Raw genomic sequence first — 16,897 nt, 5'->3', positions numbered from 1 at the left:
GCATAGGTCATAAGTCGACAAGGACCTGTACTTTTAATTTGTAATTTTCTTTATAAGGAAAGAAAAGACTAATTAAAAAATGTAACAGTAACTCTAAAACAAAATTCTGACAGTACCCGAACAGCTTGCTCCTTTTTGATGCCTTCTACAATGTCAATAGGTTCCTTAACAATCGCATCAGGATTCTCTGCTGCAACATCTTCAATATTTACACCACCTTGTGAACTGCCTACAAGTACAGGACCCTGGAAAAGAAATAGACAAATGATTGCTACAGAAGCAGATTACACTTACTGTAGTAGCTTTCAATTATTTTACAAGTTAGCAAACTGTAATAACCTAAATGAGAGTATTTTTCATTTATATATCGTGAAAATGTGTATGTTTTTAATATTGCCTGGCAATACATTTGCATACCATAACCACAAGAGGAGCAAGAGTTTATTATGTTATGAGAAAAGAAAATCATGCAATATTTTTGCAAGCAGGTGTGAATGGTATATTTAAACACTACACCAGACTGTGACACTCCAAGCATCTCTCTCACTGGCTGCAGTATCGTACAGCCATGCTCTTTTTTTTTTCCTCTTCCAAATTTTGCCCCTTTGGCTCTATGTAGGTTCTGTTGCCAAGTCTTTCCTCAAACAGTTCTGCATAGAAAGCACAGAAGGAGGCTAAAAAGGTTTCTCCTCAATACAGCTGATTGTTCAGTTGAAGCCAAAAAGTACAAACAGCAGAAGAGCTAGTTCCCCAGAAAAACAGGTAGACAAAAATAGTAGGGTTAACTAAAATAATAGTAAGCTGGAGAAGGGTATAGCCATGCTGTTGTTTCTTAGTCCAAGAGATCAACCAAGCATAACTTCCAATAAAATTAAGTCATTTTATTAAATATATCATTACTCAGTCCAAGGACTTGACCATGTTTTGACAATAACGCATTAGACATCCAGGATCCTGGTAAGTACAGTATCTCCAAACAGCACAATCACTTGTGGAGAAAGTGCAACAATCACTATTATAGAAGTGTGTATACTTTTTGAGTACCACACAACTAGCAAAGAAACAACATGCATATTCCAAAGTAGACCTACATTTGCAACAGTATAATTTTATGACAGATTATTATATAAGGTGTTGTCTCTCATGTCTTCGTATTGGAAGTTGTTAGTTTACTGTCCACCTAGTATAATAGAGAGTAATAAATTCTCATCTGATTGACTTCATCAGGTATGATAAGATATCTTCAATGATAAATCTTGCTTGACAAGATATCTTCAATGATAAATCTTGCTTTAGGCAACTTTAATATACATGTTGATCAGGAAGGATTAGATTCTAGTATTGCTGATTTTCATGTAGTTAATGTCATGCTTAGGATGGTTCCAGTTGGTATCAGGCCTACATACACTGCAGGTCACACCTTAGATTTTTGTTATCAGCTAGTGCTGGTTCATCAGGGTTTATACCAGGATTCATCTCAATACTTGATTGAACATCTTCACTTGTAAAGATCACAAGTTCTTCACTCTGAGGATTCAAGTATGCTGTAGATGCCTAGTTTTCATCTATCTCGATTGGAAAATACACAGATTTATTCCATTGCTGGTCCAACATAATGGAGTAAGTTACTGGTGGCTTTCAAGAGGCAGAAGAATTTGATAGTTTTTAAAAGGCTACTACTTACAACACTGATTGTCACAGGTGGGCTTTGGATCGTGAATTATTTATAAAACTACTGCTTGACTATTGCTTTTGTCTTTATTGTTTTTGTGGTTCGATTTTGTAATGAGTGGAAGAGTGACCTAGTGGTTAGAGCTGCTGCCTCAACACCCTGAGGTTATCGTTTCTTGTGACCTTAGCCAAGTCACTTAACCCTCCATTGCCCCAAGTACCATAGTCAGATTGTGAGCTCACCAGGACAGATAGGGAAAATACTTGAGTATAAAAAGGTAGCAAACAAATAAACAAACAAATTAAAACAAACAAACGAATGAATGAATGAATCTGAATTTTATTATGTATGTTAGTTTGTACTCAGCTTTGGATATACACAGATAACACTAGTCAGATCAGTATATTAATAAAAACAACTTACTATTTTACACAGTCCCAGCTTTATAGAACAGGTAATATCTCTACAGCAGTGTGTTACATGTACTGAGGGACATAATAACTTTTCCCATTCTTTCTGGAAGTGCCCTCCTATTAAGCGTTTTTGGGACAGGGTGGCAGGCTTCTTATCTACCCTACTGCATCAGCCCCTTGGGGTTCAGCCTCAGTTATTTTTATTGGATGGGACACACTCCTTGGCCCACTTAGGCAATGGAAAGAAACTGTTTGTATGCAAGGCTCTTCTTGTTGGTCGATGTAATGAAAGGATAGATTTTCTGTCTCTGTCTATGAAAGGACACATTTGAAAAGGACACACATATTTTATGTCTTTTGTTCCTGCCTGTGCTGGAAGTAATCAAATGTAGAATGTTGGGTGTTTACTTTCTTAATGGTTTGGGAAGAGGTCATTTAATTTATGTTAACTAGGTTAGTTGTCTGAGACAGGAAGGCTCAACCCCCCACAGCTCTTAACACCTTTAAGATTTAAACAATGAAGTACATATCCTGCTCACGCACCCTCTCCCCTCTCTTGTCCATCCCCCTTTTCTTGTGATGGTTACCACTGACCCATGTAACAGATATATAAATGTTTTGCAGACTCATAAAAAATCAGGCAAAAATCTCTTCAGAATACTGGCTATCTATCTTTCTTTCTGGGGGGAATTGCCTCCAGATGACAGAATGTTATTTCGGGACCTAGAAACGAATCTTGTCCGTTTCAATTTGGGGGCTACGTCCGGGATGGACTTGACATTACCAATATTTTGTGAGTATTTCTGAATTTTGAATTCTGTTCTTTAATACTCACAGGTATTGGCATCATGTTCCAACCCTTTATTTAAATTGTAGGGTTTTCGGTAAACCCGCTGCGGTTACTGTCCTTTTGGCAAGGACACTGTCTTTTTGGTAAGGACAAATATTAATGTGGAGTTTTCGGTAAATTCCTGCCGCGAAAATAAGCAGCTGCCATTCTTTCGGGAAGAATGAAATTAAGTGAAGACTTTTGGAAAGTCTCTATTGTGGATTTATAGAAACGTCTGCGCATTCTGTCATCTGTGCTATTCTTTGCATGCGCTTTCTCGTCTATTGCTTAGATAAGATTTTATAGAGTATAAGATTATATTGTATATTATTAATGTACCTCGCTTATAAGGTAAGGTAAGCGAAAATTTCTGCATTGTTATATTGTTTTTGTTATTGAAAAAATTCCTGCATTGTGATATTGTTTTTCTAATGGGTCATAAAGACACTTAGGATTTTCCACCTCCTAGACAGATGAGACTTTGTTCGCTTCAGTAATAATAATAATAATAATAATAATGGTAATGGCTTTGTTCTTCTATACCACCACAATCTTGCGACTCTGGGCGGTTTGCATTTAAGAGAGCTGAACATTCAGCGATTTACAATATGTGGAGGGAGTACAGAGTACAGAGACTATTAGGACAGAGTACAGAGACTACTAGGAATCAAAATTGCAAGGTACGATGTTTGCTAAGAATTTCGGAGCTGACCTGTAAAGAAAAATCACAGCTTTCCTGAGAAAAAAAAAAAGGGAAAAAATTACAATGTACAGTTTGTTTAGAGATTCAGAAACAGCACGAATTAGGATTTCAGAAAGCATTGTGAAAAGAAAGAGTGCTTGGTGAGGTTCTGTTTAGGTGATGTATCTGTCAAATAGGGTAGTTTTTATGAGTTTTCTAAAGGCATTGTAGGTCAGTTCGGCTTTATTAATGTGACTAGCTTGAAACATATGCAGGAGAACTTGAATAATATTCTTGCCTCGACTGACAGCCAGTGCAGTGGTTTGTGGTGGGGATGACATGGTCATTCTTTTTTTAATCCATATATCAAGCGGACAGCTGAGTTCTGAATGATACCCAAACAAACGATATTACAATAGTTGGTAATTGGGTAATCATGGTCTTTTATATGTAGCGTTGAATTGGTAATTTTATTATCCGTTGGGCTTGCAAGGAAGATTTTTGTTTTTTCTGTGTTAAGTTTCAGTTTGAAGTTGCTTGTCCAATGTTCTATTTCAGTCATTATATGAGTAATGTATTTTGAGATTTCATTTGTTATGCTGTTAGGATGGAGATGTCGTCTGCATATATTGTGGCGGGGCCGGGGTTAAGCCTAGCGCTGGCAACCCAGCTCCCGCCCCAGGCGTGGGGACCAGGCGCTCCCAGGAGGATTCCCACTGGGAAACAGTGAAATAATTAGTGGAGGCTGCGTTAGTGGTAAAGTTCAGCTTTCCTTTATTTCCCTCAGTTTGCAGCACTGGGGTTCCAGCAGTCCCTCTGTGTTGAGGAGACTTGGACAAAAGCATACTTTCATACAGTCCAGCCTGCTGTCCAGGCAGAAAAGCCAAAAAATAAAACCAAAAACGTTTTCTCCTGATTTTGCTTTTTCTGTTTGAAAGATCTTTGGGAAGCTTTGGCACTGTCCCACATGAAGCCCAATGCCCCCACTACCCCAAACTCCCAGGGTAGGGTTAGGGAACTTTATTACCCAACCATTTCAGACTGCTCTTAAGGGTTAAGAATTCTCGGGACTCTAAGTTCCGTGCAAGCTTTCGGGAGAGGTTAATTACAGGTTCTCACCTCCGGCTTTCCTCTCAGGCTCTAAGTAATTTATTCATACTAGTTCACAGTTAGACTAAGGGAGAAAGAACGCTATGGTTTCTGTCCTTGCCTCTCTGCCTTGCCCTACCTGTTGGCTCTTGGTGATGGGCACAGGGTTGCTGGGCAGTTTCCTGGGCTTAGGAATAGGGACAGCCCTTTGCAAGGCAGGGTTTAAAACCGGGTTTAAACTGCTGACAGGCACTTCCCTGTCACAATATGTATTGGATCAGGTTTGGTTTTTGCAGTGGGTGTCCTAGAGCTGATTCTGTGACAGTCCTTGTCCTTTGTTGTAGTGACAAGCAGGCTGACTAGTTTTCAGCACTGTTTGTAGGCCAGTAGGTTTCAGGTTTGTTTGGGGAACTTACAGAAACAAAATTAAAAAGGGTAGAAATACATTTGTGTAATTATTAAAACAGACAGTCAGAAAGGCATATATTTAAAAACAAAGCAAAACAAATTATAATGAAAAAGAAAGAGAGAAGGATGAAAACAAAAGGGAGGAAACAAAAAATAAATAATCTAGCACTTTGTAGAAAAGATTAAAATGAATAAGAAACGCAAGGAGCAAAGTCCCATTACAGTCTTTAAAAGGACTATTATACTCCAAATGCGTCTTTAAAAAGAAAGGCCTTCAAGCTAGTTTTAAATTTATCAAGTGATGAACTTTATTAGTATGCACGGTGCCAAGGTGTTTTAAAGAGGGAATGGATAACAGGTTTTGATAAGAAGAATGTAATGTGCGATGCAGGTTGTGGGAGATTAATAACCTGTTGATGAAATCAGGTAGATCGGAAGCTATGGTTTTATGTATCAGTAACATTATTTTATAAGTAAATCAATGATCTATGGGAAGCCAATGGGAGTTAATCAAAAGTAGTGTGACATGATCAAATTTTTGAGCTTTTAAGGTGAAATGATTTTAATGGCAGTATTTTGAATAATTTGGAGGCAATTGTCTTAAAGAGGGTCAGGATAAATTAACTTTAATTAATACAGGGGCCAGAATTAGTTTTACAGATAGAGCAAGAAAGATATGGAAATTTGTGAGATTCAAGTTTCAAGTTTATTTTTAACTTATTGAATAGCTTAATTTAATTTGCTAAGCAATTTACAAATCGAGTTTCAAGTTTCAGGTTTATTATTTTTCTTGATTAATCGCTTAATCAAATTCTATAGTCAAATAAGGACAATACAATACAAAAACAAACTTTAAATAATAACATTGGGTAAAATAAATTTTCCTAAATCCTGCTCATTCCGCAGATAAATGGGAAGATCGTTCCAAGTTTGAGGAGCAGTTACAAAAAAAAATAAATAAATAAATTGACGTCTAGTGTTAATAATTTTAAGTGATGGAATGGTTAATAAGTTTTGCTCATTAGACCTCAGGGTTCTGTTTGAATGATAAGGAATTAAATGTTTAAATATGAATGCTGGGGTCTTATGAAGAAGAGATTTAAAAAACAAGCAGACAGAGTTTGTACGTTATCCGAAATTAACTGGAAGCCAATGTGCATCTATTAAAAGGGGTGTAACATGGTCATATTTTCTAGACTTAGTGATGAGTTTAATGGATATGTTCTGACATAGGAATTTTGCAATAGATCGTATCCTACGTAATCTGTAAAATGTAGATTTAATTATAGTGCTAATACGATCATAAAAAACAAAAGGTGTACACATATGCTTATTTATAGTAAATTACATGAGCCTGACATATTGACATACAAACTAACAGATGCATAAGGAAGAAAGGGCAGAACTACAATTGTATTAATAGAACACAAGGGAAGACGTGAATGGTAAGGGCAATAGGAATAGGGAATAAATAAATTAAAGGCGTCTTTAAAAAGGAAGCTCTTCAGATTGCTTTTAAAATGGTTTAGGTCATTTTCTTCTTCAATAATTCTTTATAATTGTTTCTAATCCTACAAGTTTATATCTTGGTGAGAAAAGTGGCACACTCACCCCTGAGATAGAAGGGAAGTCCAGAAACTAAACAGAAATTTTCCTACAGACCAAAGTGCCAGGTGCCAAGAGCTAATTCAGTGGGAGAACTAATTCAGAATGAATTTACCTACCTATTTTACTTTCAGTAATGGAATTGTTAAGAGTTTTTGATTAATGGATCTTAAAGAAAGTGATATACTATGGGGAGTAAATAGTTATTAATGAATTGGGGTTCGTTCAAAGACAGTGTTTTAAAAACTAAAAGTAGGATTTTAAAGGTAATGCGATGAGTAACAGGAATCCAATGTGATTCGATCAGGATTGCAGACAGAGCTTGATAGGTGTGGAAGAGGCTTAATGAGTCTTAGTGCCCATACAAATATGGATTCCCTACTTATTCAGACTTTCCTTTCTAACCTCCGTTCTCCTTTGCAGATTCTGGTCAAACAAATGATTTCAGAATGGCCCACTAGTTCTCGTGCATAATTTCAGATTGAAAAAAGGAGCAGTGCGGGGTTTGAACCCCCAAGCCTCAGGTTCCTTAGGCTGTAGCGCTAACCACTACGCAACACTCTCCTACGCTTTGAGATCTCTAAGCCTCGGGAAATCCTGCATTATTAGGACCAGCTACCTACCTGGGGACCGCGCCTGTCCGCTCCTCGCGGAAGAAGGGGTCACGGGTTTCGTAGCGGGCGAGCCCCTGTCTCCGATTGAGATGGTAATAATCCATCCAGAAGTACTGGATGTTTTAATTGCGGAGACCCTGGTCACTGACTTAATCAATGCCCATCTGGCCGGTGCCCAAAGCCGCCCTTCGGACGGACTTTGGTGCAAAGAGGGGAAACCCTGTATACCAGCTGCCCTTGTTATTGTTGACATGTTCTCCCGATAACCTGAAGTTTTTTCCCACTACAAATGAAACTGCTCAGACTATGGTGAACATTTTACTTCGCGAAATCATCCCTAGGTGGGGATGTCCCACACACATCAACAGATAATGGTCCTGCTTTCACTGCCAGAGTATGCAAAGATTTAGCTATCGCATTCCGCATTGAGTGGAAATTTTATCTCCCATATCACCCACAGAGTTTCGGTATTGTCGAACGCATGAACAGGACTATTAAAGATAAAATCTGGAAAGCCACAGCTGGCACATTTGTGAATGGAAAAAAATTCCTTCCTATTGTTTTAGCTGAAATTAGGAAAATGTGTTTTTCTTTTCTTTTTCTTAGCAGCGGTTCGGATGTATGCATGCCCATCCCAGTTTTGGCACTAGGATATTTCTGGTGTTTTCCAGGGATCCTCTTTGTCACTGCAGAGATAAAGACGATCCAAAGAGACATTAGCTTTTCTAAATATGAGATGGTTATGATATGCATTATTTATACTACTCAGGGGTCCATCTTTGCTGTGTTTTTCTATAACAATGTGTTTATTTGCAGAGTTAAATTCAGCCCTGAACACTTGACAGATGGAAGAATAATGCCGACGCCTCAAAATTTGTGTTTTATGTTGTCTGTGCTATGTGGTCTGTCTTTTGTCTATTTGTTTTGGTTTGAGGGGTACCCCAGGATACATAATATTGGCCATTTCTAGAGCAAGCTCTTTTCCCACTTTTTACTAGCCCAAATGCGCAATGTTCCTTTTTTTCCCTATAACTTGCATATACTAGTTAGGGGTTATATTTTTAAGAAAAGGTTTTATTCTATATCTATATTCTATGGTGCTCACTTGATATGAACCATTCAGTACACATTTCTGACATAATTTTTTTAATACATTCAGTACAGAATTATGGTCTCTCTGAATTGCCATAATAGTTATATGCAGCACACAAAAAACATATCTTTTTGAAATGTCTGATTAAGAACCTTAAGTACCTGATTATTGTCTGTCTTTTGCCATAACTATAAATGCATTAATATTGTTACATGTTGCCACATTCAGTACAGGCAACTAGTCTCTCTCTCTCTCTATGCATTCAGTACAGGCAACCTGGTTTCTCTCTCTCTACATTCAGTACAGGCAACATGGTTTCTCCTCCATTTTCTATCACACTGGAGTACAGCTGCTGAATGATATCGGGACTCTTTTCAAATCCCTCCCTGTATGCACAGACATCATTTCATCTCAAGGGTGAACACCACTAATTTCCAGTGATCCTGTGCAAACAACAGATCCTGTGCAAACATCATTTCATCCCAAGTGTGCATCTCACCAGTTTAAAGAGACTGCCGGTTCCTGCTAGACTGTAATTCATCTTCCTGCACCCTGACTGCAAAGACTTTTCCACACATGCTGTACACAATGTTTCCTGTTCATCGGAGAAAGCCACCTTCCTAAGAACGCTTTGCTGTACAATTCCTCCTATTTAACCTATTCTATGGACATTTCAGACTTTACTTCATATGCTGTACATCCACTACCTCTTGGAATGGGGAATGAGACATTCCAAAAGCTGCTGAACTTTACTGAACTCCATACTTACATTGAACAACTTAAGAAAACCTCCAAAGAAGTGAATCATACTATCACTTTTGAAAATGGACAGATTGCACAAAATTTGCTCCAAGATGCTCATGTCTCAAGCTTTGGAACTTTTCTTTGAGTATTCGCCCACTGCAAACCATGTATTTAATGTTTTAATTCATCCTATCTTAACTATTCTACAAATTTTGCTATGTATTGTTATGATTCTCCTTTGCTGTAGAGTGAAACACGTGTACATTTCTTTTCTCACAAAGTTCCCTCTAGCTTTTAAGGCAGTTATACATGAATTTCCAGTATCTTCTCTGACAACTTGCTAATTTGGTTCTAATTTGGTTTTAATTTGGCATGGCCTATTGCATTACCATTACCAGGGTCAGAGATAATATTATCCCATACTTACATACTCTCTTATGACATCTTTGTATCTTTTTGCCTGGGCCTCCTGAGAAAGTTTCCTACAACCCTTATGCACGTTCACTCGCTCAACGACGGGTAAGATATGGGCATACTGGGATCCCCGCCCAGATTATGGCCTATACGACCTAAGACAGAGGTTTGAACTCATAATGGGAACTGTTCATCTTCATAGCTTGGAGGACAGCTATGATATACTGTTAGAGATTGGCAAGGCATAAGTGAGGCAAGCTGGCTAAGGGTACCACAAGTTTGCTTTCATTTCAAAGAATATGAAAGATGTCAGCATAGCCGTTGCAGGCGTTCAGCATTTTCGGTTGGCATAGCTGGTGTCACCAAAAGCCTATGGGAAATTGTATCAATCTGACTCTGGCATGGGGATGCAGATAGACCCTGAGGGCAGGAAGACGGTTTCAAGTAGTCCTGATTAAATCATGATTAGCTAAAATGTGTTAATGTATTAATCAGAAACTATTGTCCGAGGCATACTGGAAATTTAACTACAGCCTAGTATTCTTTTTTTTGGAAATTATAGGTATGCTTCACTGTTGCAGCATTAGATTTTTCTTTAGGTGATATTTACTGGCTCTGTGGAGACCTCCGGCTCCGTGTTAAACTACTCAGCCAGTAGATAGGCCAGTGCACTTTAGCTATACATAGATGAGATAGGGGTCCCAGATGAATTCAAGGCCCGAGACCAGGTTAAGGCTAGGTTTGAGTCCCTTATTACTATCAATAAGAATGTTGAACGTAAATGTAATTCTGGTTTATCTAATCCTTGGGATCTGTATTTTAGTTGGATGCAGGGGTGGGTAAAAGAGACTGTTCCTGTGCTGTTTGACTCATTGCAGCCCCTAAAACCCCTCCTCAAGAGACATATCTAGAATATCTCTCCCTCCACGCTCATGCTGTGCATTTATGACGTCATTTTCATGACGTAAGAGGGGATTGTAATGAAAGGATAGATTTTCTGTCTCTGTCTATGAAAGGACACATTTGAAAAGGACACACATATTTTATGTCTTTTGTTCCTGCCTGTGCTGGAAGTAATCAAATGTAGAATGTTGGGTGTTTACTTTCTTAATGGTTTGGGAAGAGGTCATTTAATTTATGTTAACTAGGTTAGTTGTCTGAGACAGGAAGGCTCAACCCCCCACAGCTCTTAACACCTTTAAGATTTAAACAATGAAGTACATATCCTGCTCACGCACCCTCTCCCCTCTCTTGTCCATCCCCCTTTTCTTGTGATGGTTACCACTGACCCATGTAACAGATATATAAATGTTTTGCAGACTCATAAAAAATCAGGCAAAAATCTCTTCAGAATACTGGCTATCTATCTTTCTTTCTGGGGGGAATTGCCTCCAGATGACAGAATGTTATTTCGGGACCTAGAAACGAATCTTGTCCGTTTCAGTCGACATTGTATTATGCTGCTTTGGGTTTCGCCTGAGTCTCCCACATACTGGGAGTGGAGGAATAAATTTCATGAATTGTTTCGTTAGGAGACTCGGGGGGGGGGGCATTCCACCTTTCGTCGTTGGAAATGGTTCCAGATGGTGTGGGGACTATCTTGATTCATTGTCTCCCAAAGCCCACAGTTCGGCCTCAGGTCTTTGTTAAAGGGTTGTGAAACTCTCTGTTCCGGGAGGGGGGATAGGGTGGTAGATGTGGTGTTGCAGTGGGGGTCCTCGAACTCCGGCCCGGGAGGGGGAGACCCAGCAGAAGCAGAATACCCCATCCGAGGCAATTTCTTATGAGGCGAGACGGTGGAGTGCCGGGAGGAATGCCTCGAAGAGTGTCTGGAACGATGCTCCTCTCGATGCCTGGAAGGGGATCGAGTCCGCCTATGAGAATACTGGTCCCCAGAAGCCTCCAAAGAGCAGATAGGACTCGAAGCCGTCAATCGTAGAGGCGGATGCGTCAGAGCCTCCCCGGAAGCCGCCCAGGCTCGATAGGGGGTCCGGAAGAATTCGTCCTGCCTCCTGCTATGCCCAGGACTGGGAGGCCTCGAAGGTGGACGCCACACAGTGTCATGGGGCGGAGTAATAGGTTCCAAAGGAGGCAGGTCACTAAGGGAGGCTTTCCTCGAGGGAATCGGCTCCAATGGAGGCATCTCCCCAAGAGGAGCCTTCGTCGATGGAATCGGTTCCAAGGGAGGCATGTCACCAACCGAGGCTCGCCTCGAGGAGCTGGACATCGCCCGCCTATCCTCCTCGCCGAGCAACGAGGTCGTGCGGCGCAGAGGAGGAGGAGGGGGCGGCCCGCCCCTTGGGACCGGAATTGGGAGGTCACCCTGGATCGAGGCAATCAGCCGGGGACCCATGGTGGTCATGAGTTCCACAAACTGAGCCTCCAGGATGGACTTCAACGAAGCCGATATGGAGGGATCCGCACCAAACGGGAGCCCTTCCGCACGGTCTTCGCGCAATTTCGGTGCAGTGTGCTTCTGTTTGCCAGCTTTCGGCACTTTAAGCACCACCGGAGGAACTATGGGGGTCGGTACCTGTTCCGAGGAGACAGATGAAGGCACCGGCGCAGAAGACGAGGCCAAAACCGGCGTGAACGAGGCCGGTTTCAAAAGGCCCGAGGCAGCCGGGGAGGCAGAGGGCTTGGCCGATGAAGTCGAAGCCCCAGTCGATGTTGAAGCCACAGGATCCAACGAAGCTTCCATCTTGAACATGGACTCCCACAGCAGGCAGCGACGCTTAAACGCTCGCGCCGTCAAAGTGGAGCAAGGCCGGCACGATCTCGGAAAATGATCCGGCCCCAGACACTGGAGACAGCGTCGATGAGGGTCCGTGAGCGAAATCGCGTGCTGGCACTTGCTGCACTTTTTAAAACCGGTGATCGGCCGGGACATAGGCCGAAAAAGTTCCACCGGTGTTGGAAGGAAAAATTTTTTTTTTTTTAAAAAGAAATCAAAGAAAGAAACAAACACACGGGAGAGCCCAAAAGAACCCAACCCGCGGATAATAGAAGGCAAAAAAACAGATTCAATGGGCGCAGAATTGAAGTTGAACTTCTCAGCTCCGCGGAAGAAAATGAACTGAGGAGACACGCCCGGACCATCGGGCGGGAAGGCACTGGCGCATGCGCGGTGCGGGCATCTCGAAACTTCTAAGTTTCTTCAAGCAAGACATGCTTGTGAGACGTCCGTATCGGGGCTCTGTCGGATGACATCACCCACTAGTGAGAATACCTGCCTGCTTGTCCTGGGATAACATGTACTGTCGATGCCATAAAACCAAGAAGGCTTAACATCTGACATGTAAAAGTGCATTGATGGGAGGAGACTGTTTGACACAGGTGAATTAGATTGTCTGTTTTTCTGCTTTGGTAGAAAAGTTTTACCCCAAGTAGTATCCAGGAGAGCCCTTATGAAATCCAGTATCTGAGAAGAGTGCAGATGTGGCTTTGGGTAGTTGATGATAAACAGAACAGCTCCAGGAGATGAACTATTGAATTGATGACAGGTTGAGCTTATTTCATGACCCTATACTAGGGTAACTTAACACATTTGTTTGGTGGTACCTCAAAGTCGAGGAGTTCAAAAAGTTCAGAGCAAGGTTCCTCCTGTTTCCATTTTGATGGACAAAGCCTGACCCATCTGCCTCATGAAGCCAGTTAAAGATATACTATCTGGCAGAGGCTTACGTCATTGAGGAGAAAGCGAAAGATCAGAAGGTATACCATAGGATTCTTCTGCTGAGTATTCTGGCAAATCTTCATCTGAATAGTTGAAGACATCAGAGACAGACTGCTTCTAGTACTCCCAACTAGGTGAATCAGGGAGTATGCATCGAGAAGAGTGCTGACTGTAGGCCAATGGTCTGGTCCAGGAGAAAACTCTTCCTCCAATGATGATGCATGCCATCGAGTCCATGCCAATCCCAATGTTTGACATTGAGCAGGGGTGCATGACCTTGTCCTCGATCAATACTTCAATGTATTTTCAGGCTGTGCTGAGGCAGGCATGGAAGCCGTTAATGCCTATGAAGACTGTGTCTGCAGTAGTCCCAAAATCTCTTGTCTGAGCATAGCTTGGATCTCCTCCTGTAGATGATGCAGGTACTGGAAGAGAGACATCGGCATGGAAGCAGTCTGCTGTATCAAATGTAAGTATGCAGGAGACCTCAATGTTGAAACACACCTATAAGACAATACCAGCTGAACAGAAGAAGAGGGGTCCTTGGTGCACTGGCACTTACTATGATTACTATACTTCCAGTGACCTCTTTTGCATGAGGAAACAGAGGTCATAGCAAGTGTCCCATTGTTCAGGACCCAGACACTGGACATACCAATTATGTGAGTCAGAACCTGAAATTGTCTGATCATATTGAGAACAAACAAAAAGAGGCACTGGAGATGTCAAAACCAACCTGCGGTCACAAATCCTTTATTCACAGTTTGTACCAAAGTTAATAATAAATCTTTAAAAAATGCTAAAACAAGCAAAGTCCAAACAATGCAAAGTCCAATGGATCCAAATTTCGGCGAATCCGTCGCCTTCTTCAGGGGACAATTATGTACACATTGGCGTCTTTCCTTCCAAAAAGAAGTGCCATATTGAGAACATTTCTTAAAGCAACTCAGTACCCTCTTTGACATGGAAGGGAAAATGGATGTTCGCTACGTCAAAGGACTTATTAACCTAGGGAGGTTAACTAGCTAGGATGCCAAAAACAGTTGATGCTCCTGGGAGGAAAAGAGGGCTTGGAGTGGAAGGCAAAAAAACAAACCTGACAAAAATGAACTAAAGTTGGATGAAATACTGGTACACAATAAAAACAAACTACAAGAATAACGCATGGGAAGGCACAAAAAATTGGCAAACATTTGACACACTGAAGAGACAGCTTCTCAGCTCAACAGAAAATGAAGAACTAATGGTCCAGCGATCCAGTGCTGGACAGAAAGGCACCACCACATATGTGGTATGGGCACTGCCTAAAGATTAAAGTGACAGTTCCCTGGTTCCATGGATAATGTCACCCACATGTGGGAATATTATGCTTGCTTGTCCTTGGAGAAAAAAGTGCATCACCATCCAATGCAGCAGGAATACTAAATTTGTATCAATGAAAACCCTGGATATGTAGCATTTTATAAATGGCATTGAGACAATATCTGGGCCTCAGACACTATTGATTTTAGAGTAATCTGGGAAGCTAGACTCAGAACTTCTCTATCCAGTACCCAATGATATAGCTTCTGGAAGCCCAATATAAGATGTTCTATTTCAGCATCTTTGTCACAGTCCCTCTACTTCATGGCTCACAGGATCAAGCTGCATAAAATCGATAACAGAGTATCAAATTTATGCTGGCTCTGTTTATTGAATACAGACATATTTGAACATCAATTATTCTTCTGTCTTACTGTTCTAAATTTATGAAACAAGTCTGGCAGAAAATTCAGGAACCACTGTGCATCCAGTCTCCCTGTCATATCTTTCAATTATACGTAATCAGACCCCTTCAGGAGGAACAAAAATCAGTAGATAAAATTGTGAGATTAAAAAGGATTATGATAGCGATAGTGATGCAGTCTGACTGGCACATGGTAAAATCGCATTACTAAATATTCATTTCTGGTATAATACTCCATGCTTTATATATAAATATGAAACCAATATAGCAGAAAAGAAAGGTCAGTTTGAACATTTTCTCCACAAGTGTTCCCTAATGCATTGTTTTTGTTTGCTCTAAAATATGTAACATTTCTGTTGATGTCTTCAGGGTTGGGGGGTGGGGAGGAAGGTCTTGCTAAGTCCTGTAAATGTCTTTTCCAGTTGAATTGTATATTGTATTTTATTAATGCCTATTCCTAAAAATTCAATACAATTGTAAACCTAAAAAAAAAACCCAAACCCTTTTTCAGAAGGGGGAGGGAGGAGTTTAAAGAGTGCTTAATTTGGATCTCAAATGGTCTTTTAAACATTTCATTAATGTTATCACATTCCCTTTTCTTCCTGGCTGGTTATTAACTGCCTGTAGCATCACGAGATACATTTATTTGCAGGCTTGACACAATGTAAAGCACATTGTTTCTCCCGTTACAAAATATAAGCATAGTTAAATGGGAGAAAAGACATGTAGAACAACACATTTTTGCTCCAAGAAACCCAAAAGCCCCAAATCAATCACTCTTGTTTCCCATTTCTTATATTTTAAAGGAATTACAGTAAGAAACACTAAATAAATAAATATTTTTTAAATCTGAGAAGCAGGCCTTTTTTTTCTTTTCTTTTACTTTTCCCCATAGCACTGAAGTTATTCTAGCACCAAAAACCTCTTCTAGTAATGTTTTACTGCCCCCATGTGGCATATGTGAAGCAGTAGCAAGCATTTTCTCACTACATTTTTTTTAAACAAAACTCTAAGCATGTTAGAGACAGTAGTTCATAAATATTCAGAAGTAGCAGCTAATTAATCAAAGCCCTCCAGGAAATGCTCAAAACAAAGATCACCATTAAAGTACTACACAGTATGGCAAGCAAAAAACTAAATGCACAACTGCACTTTATGATTCCCAACATGCACATTTTTAAACTCTGACCTTATTCATATTAACAGCAACAATGGTGCATTTTCTGAGCAGAGATGAATACAAAGAAAAAAAAAACCTCTTACGCATATGGTTACTCACTTGAAATGACCTTTCCATTGCAATTGCAAAATAGTATTCCCTCCTGGGATACCGGCGCTCACAAATAAATACATGATTGCATATTCTGCCCTTTTCTCCAGTCTGCTTGGTGAATAGCTTCTTCCCAATCATTCTGGAGGAAATGTCTTTTGCTTCTTCTGGACTACAATACAAGAAGCTCAGAATGAAAAGAAATGATGTGATTTAGAAATTAAAAATATATTCAAAAGAAACATACCTAGAATACATGAGAAACTGGTTTACAGACCTCCTTCTATCTATTGGTGGATTAATGGATGGGCAATGTGTGGATATCATAGAAATGCAACAATGAACTTTGCATTTTTTTCTTTTCCCCTACAAGAGGTTTAAACACTTCCATCTTTGGCAGGAGTCTAAACAGTTAATGCCCCCATTCCCCCAACCCCCACATTTTGCAAAAAAAATAAAAATAAAAATCTAAAAAGGTTCTGTCCTTGGCTCAAAATTCTGGTTTTAGTCAACAATCTCATGCATCGATTGCTTGCTAAACAGTAAGAGAACAATCATCTCTCTTCCAGTCCTCTCTGCCTTGACAAGACTCTCACCAAGAGGACACACAAAGAGAGAACAGAGGTATAAGGCAATAGAAGTTTTTTAAAATTAGCATTTTT

At 40.3% G+C, this 16,897-nt stretch overlaps 1 protein-coding gene across 1 annotated transcript in view; it reads right to left on the bottom strand.

Annotated features, from left to right (window-relative positions):
* Nucleotides 1–16,897, bottom strand: part of SUCLA2 (succinate-CoA ligase ADP-forming subunit beta) — a 156,278-nt gene that overhangs the window by 96,024 nt on the left and 43,357 nt on the right. The window contains exons 4-5 of the mRNA XM_033948227.1: nucleotides 16,245–16,407; nucleotides 117–245 (exon numbers count right to left, since the gene is read on the bottom strand). Coding sequence (XP_033804118.1) covers nucleotides 117–245; nucleotides 16,245–16,407 — 292 coding nt within the window. The remainder of the gene's footprint in view (nucleotides 1–116; nucleotides 246–16,244; nucleotides 16,408–16,897) is intronic.

This window comes from Geotrypetes seraphini, chromosome 6, assembly GCF_902459505.1.
Source record: "Geotrypetes seraphini chromosome 6, aGeoSer1.1, whole genome shotgun sequence".
Taxonomy (NCBI): Eukaryota; Metazoa; Chordata; class Amphibia; order Gymnophiona; family Dermophiidae; genus Geotrypetes; species Geotrypetes seraphini.
The sequence above is the reverse complement of the archived record's forward strand: the minus strand, read 5'-3'. Positions and strand labels throughout refer to the sequence as shown.